Source organism: Nicotiana sylvestris, chromosome 12, assembly GCF_000393655.2.
Source record: "Nicotiana sylvestris chromosome 12, ASM39365v2, whole genome shotgun sequence".
Taxonomy (NCBI): Eukaryota; Viridiplantae; Streptophyta; class Magnoliopsida; order Solanales; family Solanaceae; genus Nicotiana; species Nicotiana sylvestris.
In genome coordinates, this window is record NC_091068.1 from 93576430 (window position 1) to 93584182 (window position 7753).

At 37.3% G+C, this 7753-nt stretch overlaps 1 protein-coding gene across 1 annotated transcript; it reads right to left on the reverse strand.

Annotated features, from left to right (window-relative positions):
* Window positions 1-549: 549 nt before the first annotated feature.
* On the reverse strand, window positions 550-3858 carry LOC104229378 (uncharacterized). The gene is made up of 6 exons (XM_070164071.1): window positions 3591-3858; window positions 3255-3496; window positions 2906-3124; window positions 2211-2360; window positions 1987-2070; window positions 550-633 (listed from the first exon to the last, which is right to left on the reverse strand). Exons 1-6 carry the CDS (start codon window positions 3856-3858, stop codon window positions 550-552), a joined length of 1047 nt encoding a protein of 348 aa, XP_070020172.1.
* Between the last annotated feature and the right edge of the window lie 3895 nt (window positions 3859-7753).

Sequence of the window (7753 nt, forward strand, 5' to 3'; positions counted from 1 at the left end):
TTTAAGGTTTGCGGCGGTTAGAAACCCCCGCAATATGTTGTTACGGCAGTTGCTAAAACCCCCACGATAAGAGTCACCGCAATCAATTTGTGGCAGTTTTTTACTGACCGCCAGAACTAAGTAGCGGCGGTTACTTTGCGGCGGTGGACCCCCGCAAATCTAAAATTTTAATCTTTCTAAAATAATTTTCAATTGTGAATTGTGGCGGTTTGAAACCTCCGCAATATAATTTTTAAATTTATTTAGCTTATATTTAAAGCACCTGCAGTCATAACCTCGGATTCATTAAATTTTTTGAATTCATATATTATTGACAAAATCACTAATTAAGTTGTAAATCATTATCAAAGCAAAATAAATAAAATATTTTAAAGTTAAGAGAAATCCATAACATATCATAAAATCATAAAATATCATTAGTCTTTAAAAATAATTTGTCAACATTAAGTAGCATCATTAAACTCAAAAACCAAATTTAAACACAAAACATTCACTCCAACCACCTAACTATATTGTCATAATTAATTATCTAAGACAACTATAATAAAATCAACGGTTGTCACTAGAATTACTATCACCATATGATCTTCTTGCGCCCATGGGTGAAAGGGGTCCATTGTCCGCATCACTTGGCTGCATAAAAAGAAAAAGCAAAGTATAAAAATTCTATAAGAGGCGAAAGTGTGCATTTCTAAAAATAAATTGAATTTCATAAATTTCAAGGAATAAAAGGTTAAAATGTGAAAAGTTATAAGGGGGAACAAACAACCCCACGCAAAATGCAAGCTGGACATTACCGTAATAAAAAATAAAATAAAAAGATGTTTAGTTACTACTGTATATGTAAAGCAAACGTGAAAATATAATCTTATGTGATCTCAAGCTCAACTCTTATTGCCTAGGTAAGCATGAAGCAGGATCATTATGTTAGCGATTTCTGGGAGATTGTTTTCTATCAGACCGATCCACACATCATCCGATCTGCTCCAAAGGATGAATGACTGAGAAACAGAAATCAAAACAATCTCATTATCTAGTTTCACAAACTTGGTATTAGCTATAGTTTTATAATTGCAACCTATTGAAAGAATAGGTTTGAGAGCTTTTTGTTAGTCAATAAGATTGTGTTCCCATTATTTCTCTCTTGAAAACAAAACTACAAGAAAGAACAGGGCTTTTTTTCATGTTTCATGGTTTATTTCTATTCTATCAATCTTGGCTTTCCCTTTTTTTTCTTGGTTCGACAACCGTATGGTTAATTCCAAGGTGAGGGAAAATGACAGTAAAATATTGTTTGCTTCCATTAGCTAAAGAAAAGTCTTTGTGTACTTCTGGACAAGGGTAATTCAAAGTAAAAAAGGGTGAATACGTTTGTCCTTTTGGAGTAGCCAAAGCTTATATCAGGATTGTCCAAGTACCTTCCCATTATTTAACGTAGTTATTTAATTCCTACCTAAGCTATAGTCCCTGAAAACTACTCAACTCGTGCAAATATATATATATATATATAGTCTCAATCTCTTGGATAATTCTATTGGTACTCAAACTTCTAGGAATTTTTATCCTATGTGTATACTAACAATAATATCACCCATGCTACTGCTCTTAAATTGAGTAATCATGTTATCTCATTATTCCTTAGATAACCCCAAAAATTCTTGATAATCAGTCCACATTCGGCAGAATATAATTTGCAATAATCACTCCATATACCAATCATCACAAAGCTTGGAAATAGTACAGTTATTTTCCTGGAATGTACACACTATTATAGCAAATTAGCTATAAGAAGAATGCTAACTAGCTATTAGAAGGACTGAGAAAAGAGATATTTGTGCAGATATACTGCACATTATGCTCCTAATTTTATAAAATTATGCCCAAATCAGACAGTGCAGTAACTCTAGGTTCTACAAGAATAGGACTAACCTAAGCCACTCTATCTTTACAAACAAACAAATTTAAGAATTGAAGAACTTTACTTACTGTTGTGGGAGAAACAGTCGAAGGAGAAGCAAAGAACCTCGCAAACTGTTCTGGTATTGTCCCTTCTTTCATTATCATATATACCTTGAAGCATTCATCATTTGATTGAGAGCATTCATCATTTGATTGTAAGCATTCATCATTTGAATATGGTTCTGTTGGCATTGGGACGAACATGAACCTTCACTACTTGAAGCACTTGTACCACCAAAATGCGGTCTTACTTGTTTAAAAACTCTACTGGGGACAGGTCCTAATCCCAAGCACCTCACCCTTTCAGAGTGCTCTTTTACTAGCACCTTACCAATGACATCATTTGGAAAAATTTGAGACTCGTCCATAGTGCTTTGGCTCAAAACTAGCTCGATTGTTTCCTACACATACATAACCCATTATTACAATTAAACCAATAGGAATATGTAAAGAGACTAATTAAACCAATAGGAATATGTAAACCAATACAAAATTCAATTTTTGCCAACTAATTCTTGAGAAATATTTTTAGTACGTTTTTAGTTTGGGTCCAATTTGTGAAGCATGAAATATGTAAAGAGACATTTCTTGGCTCCCTTTTCCATAAACTTGTTTGAGTAAGTTGGCAGTTAGAGTTCAAATTGATAGTTGACGAATAATGAGAATCACCATGAGCAAGAATGGAAAAGCAGGGTACCGAATTTCCTATGACTGATATGAAATAGAAGAAGTGATATAGGAAATGGACAGAGTTAGCTAATTCACTTGTTTAGGCTAATGACAAGTTTCTATAAGGCATGCAATAAGTCTTTCAATACGTTTGTGATCTCAAATGATCAGGTTTTCAGATACAAAGACCAGTATTAGCCTGCTTCAGTTATCTAGCTTACTCCTTATTCCTCATGATTTCTTTTTTGAGATAAGCTAAGAATTCACAGAAACTTACGCATATTTCTTTTGATTCTTTATACCGGTAATCAACAAAAGAAATCCATTGATACCGCGGAACTCCATCCGGTACATTATCAATAATCTCAGCTCTACTTTTAAGTGGGTCTTCATATGCACTCCACAAGTTAAGCTTATTTGCAGCCCATTTCTTTCCAATAGATTTATAAACATGTTGCCGCGTAACTGACTCAGTTTTCTTAAAGAAGAACTTGGGCTTCAAGAATAAAACATTTGTTAGCATATCTATTACATGCAAATATAAAGTTAAAAGACAAAATAGAGATATAGTTGTCCTTCTCCAAAAAAAATACAGTGATATAGCTGTAAGAATATAGAGCTTATACCTTTATAATTTGATCGAAGACGCGGTTGAAGTATGACAAAGATAAACTAGACCATTTCTCACAATGGATTGGAAATAAAGTGCAGTCACACGCTAAAATTCCACAAAAGCCTAAAAGTGGGCTGTGTGCATCTCCAAATGGTTCATCTAGGTAATCAAAATCAACCATGATACGTTCTTCACATGTTAAATTTCGCACTTCCTTGACTTTCACTTTGAGTTTTTTCACATTTTCTTCTGAATCTGTATAAGAAAAGAGATAAGATGAAGCCACGAGAGAGATGACAAATGCTTAAAAGGGACTGCTGAATATGCATTAATAGTCAAAAGTATTTACCTATTGCTTCTACAGTCCAGTGGCTCCCAGAACACTTTCTAGATGCAATCTGAAATGTTGGAGCTGGCTGTAATAAGTTCTGATCTATTAGAGCCGGATGTGATATCGAGTGAACTGACCGAGATGGCAGTGATGCAGAATAAATTGTTGGCGCCGGCTGTGATGCGACTTGATCCATCGGAGCTAACTGAGATGTTGAGTGAACAGATTGAGACGGCTGTGATGTCGGCTGAAATGTTGGAGTCGCGTGCAATGTGGGCTGATCCATCGGAGCTGGATGAGATGTTGAGTGAATTGATCGAGACATATATGCAATTCAATAATTAATCCTGCTACAGGAAGAATGAATTTAATAAGTAGGCAAAGCATATCCACAAAAAACTTCAAGATAGAAGAATGGTGTGCAAGTCAGAAATGTCGTTATCGCTACAACTAACAATTTTCGGTATTAATTAATAAAACAGGGCAACCCTGTCTTATTCTAAAATATGGTGTTCTGATCTAAGAAATGCCCATAGGATGCTATGAATAAATTCTGTTTTAGCTTCAGAAGTAGAGATGCTATATGCAGAAGAAAGGAATCTGTTGTTAGTTTTACTGAGATGATACTACAGTCCCTCCATTGATTCAGATACTCACATTTTTTTCCAGGGGGAAAGCAAGTCATATCTCGAGGGGCCAAGCAAGTACATATGGTAAAGGATACATGCAAGAAAGATTTACAAAAACAAGAATCTGAAAGGTGCAGAAAATAAGATATACACAAACAAGCTTAACAGAATTCTCAAGGGAACTATTCTAACAGAATTTAACACATCACATTGCATTCATTTAATAAAAAAATTAGTCCGAAACATAATTGAATTCAAAACTGAAGCATGAAAAAGATCAACACCATCAATAGTAAAAAGAATCATATAAAAGAAATCTAACACCAACCTTAGAATCACCATACACACCTATATAAATCCTCATACAACATGGTGTAGAACATTTATATTTCCTATTAATTCAACAAAAAATCTCAAATAAACAAATAAAACCCAAATATAACAGAAAGTACCCAAAGCAATAACAAAAACAAAATTAAAGCCACATGCAATTGAAAAACACACAAACATTACAAATTATACAAACCCAAAAATAGGGAAGATGAAACATCTTTAGAAATAACATTACAGAAAACCAAAAATAGGGTAGAAGAACTTACCATAATTAAAAATACTTGTCGATTGATATGCCAGAGTGAGTGATAGAGATGCCTATGCCACTGCTATAGGGGGGAAAATGAGGAAAATCGATGAAAAACGAGGATTGAGTTTAAATTTTACAATCAGAATGAGAAGTTCATACAAAACTTTTGATTTTAAGAAAATTAAAGTAGAAAGAAGCATGAAATTTCAGTTAATCTCTCAAAATTGAGACCATTACCTTGAGTTGTGGAAAAATGTTAGTAAGAAGTGGCGAAGCTTTTGAGGTTTTGTTATATTTGTATTTTGTTTCAGCCAGAAAAAAAATGAGCAAACAAAAAAAATGTGGGAAATGTTAGCGCTAATTTTTTTCAGATGGTGTAGGTTTTGAGTTGCCGCTATTTACTTATATTGTATCGGTTAACTAAACCCATGCTATTTAATAAAATTTGCAAGGGTTGGAACTGACCCTCGCTATTAAACCGCCGCAATTTAGGTCTTTTTTGTAGTGCTTCTTCAGAAATAGCTGAGTAAACTGCTCTCAAGTCAAAGCTGGATGGTCTAGCCAAGCAATAATCTCTCCACCAAGTCTTGGCAGATCTAAACAAGCGAAAAATAGCAAAATCGACCCCATTGGTCTCCACTATCTCCATATTCCTGAGAACCTCATGACATCTGTCTAGATAATCCTGGGGATCCTCAGAAGATGCAACACTGAAAGTAGTAGTGAAGAGCTTGGTGAACCTGTCCAACCTCCACAAAGCATCGGCAGACATAGCTGCTCCATCACCGATCTGAGCTACCACACCCGGCTGAACTATTCCAACTGGCTGAAAGGTTGGAGTCTGAAATTGGGGAGCCACCTGCTCCGGAGTGCGAGTAGCAGGAGTCTGAGCTCCTCCTCCAGCCTGAGATATGGCTGGGGATACAGGAAGCAAGTCTGCCCAGGTGACACTCTCCATAAGGCCCACTAGACGGACCAGAGCATCCTGGAGTACTGGGGTAGCAATGAACCCCTCTGGGACCTGAGCTGGGGCCACCAGAACTGTCGGGACTGGAACCACATCATCAAAGTCAACCTGATTCTCCACCGCTGGTGCTGCTGCTCTGGGCTGAGCTCTGCCCCTACCTCGGCCTCGCCCTCTGCCCCTCGTGGAAGCTGCTGTTGGGGGCTCAGGCTGTTGGTCAGTGGATGAGGAAGCGCGTGTTCTCGTTATTTGCGAAAGAACACGGTAGAAATTTAATTAGCATTGAGAAAATAGACCGCGCGACAGGAAGGAATAAATGTGAAGTTTTTCCCAACTCTGTAGTCTTTGGGGATAAATACAGACGTCTCTGTACCGATCCCTCAGACTCTACTAAGCTTGTCTGTGAATTGTGAGCTGGGCAAGCCGACCGTTTGAACAATTTACCTTTTCCCATTTTAATCCTTTAAAAGAAATTATGAGCAATAACTTAAAGACAGCGGAATCTATAACCATCAGAAGAAAAACAGTAAAACTACCGAGCATATCCAATACAACTGTTTAAACAAGACCACCCAAAACTGGAGTCACATCTTCACAGACGGTCTAAGAGCACTACAAACAAAGTCTGAAAGATAAATAATACACTATCTTGGAAATACGTAAATGAAACAGGATAAAGGGATAGAGGGAGACGTCAGGGCCTGTGGACGCTTGCAGGACTATCTTGGATCTCCGTATGGATTGAAGGCAGCCACCCAAGCTAAGATCCAAAAGCTGCTGCTCCGGGATCTGCACACAGTGCAGAGTGTAGTATCAGCACAACCGACCCCATGTGCTGGTAAGTGCCTAGCCTAACCTCGGCGAATTAGTGAGGCTAGGACCAGACTACCAAATAAATCTGTGCAGATATACCATATAGAGTGAAAAAGAAGAAGCAGTAATGTACAGTCAAGTATGGGAAGGGGAAATATGCAGCGGGGAAACATCAATTAAGAATAGAAAGACAGCGAGTAAATAAGAGGTACACCATATCTCAGTCATCAACAAGAATCAGGAATCAATAAGTGCACGGCATCACCCTTCGTGTTTTTACTCTCGTCCTCGCCAAAGAATCAACATAAATTGCACGGCAACACCCTTCGTGTTTTTACTCTCGTCCTCACCATATAATCAAGATAATGGACACGGAATTGTACATCGTGCGGCACGGCATCACCCTTCGTGCTTTACACTCTTCCTCACAAATCATACACGGCATCACCCTTCGTGCTTTATCACTCCCTCACCAAAATAATACACGGCATCACCCTTCGTGCTTTAACGCTTTTCCTCACCCAAACAATAATCACAAATAATAGGGAAAGGAAATGAATGAAATTACAATAAGAATCCTGGCAAGGGAACAATAGTTCAACAATCAAGTCCCGGCAAGGGAACAACATCCAAAACATCAACATCCCGGCAAGGGAGCTAGCATTAAAAGCAACAATATCCCGGCAAGGGAGGCAATATAATGATTCTCTTCTTTTTTTCACTTTTACTTCACAACTTGAGCCAATGCTCTAAAAGGATTCGATTACCACTTATGCTTTTACCTTTCATTATACAACTTGAGCCAACGCTCCTCAATGTTCAATTATCACTATTATTTTCACAAACTTTGCCCAACAATAGAAATCATCACCAAGGCATGAATAATACAACGAAGTCATGATAATCATAATATAAGACTCACGGGCATGCTTGACACCAACGTATAGATACTCGTCACCATGCCTATACGTCGTACTCGACAAATACCACATAGCAAATAGGACTCGACTCCTAATCCCTCAAGCTAAGGTTAGACCAAACACTTACCTCGATGCCACGAACACAATTCAAGTCTCAACTATCGCTTTACCTCTTGATTCCACCACCAACTCGCTCGTATCTAGCCACAAGTTACTTAATTACGTCAATAAATGCTAAATGAATCAATTCTAATGCATGAAAATAAGTTTTC

Excerpts from the sequence above, each read along its gene's own strand:
- LOC104229378 (XM_070164071.1), bottom strand. The coding sequence starts at position 3,858 with ATGGATCAGCCCACATTGCACGCGACTCCAACATTTCAGCCGACATCA. Across the intron at positions 3,125-3,254 it reads TCTTCGATCAAATTATAAAG|CCCAAGTTCTTCTTTAAGAA; the intron begins GTATAAGCTCTA and ends TTATTCTTGAAG. Across the intron at positions 2,361-2,905 it reads AAGAATCAAAAGAAATATGC|GAAACAATCGAGCTAGTTTT; the intron begins GTAAGTTTCTGT and ends ATGTATGTGTAG.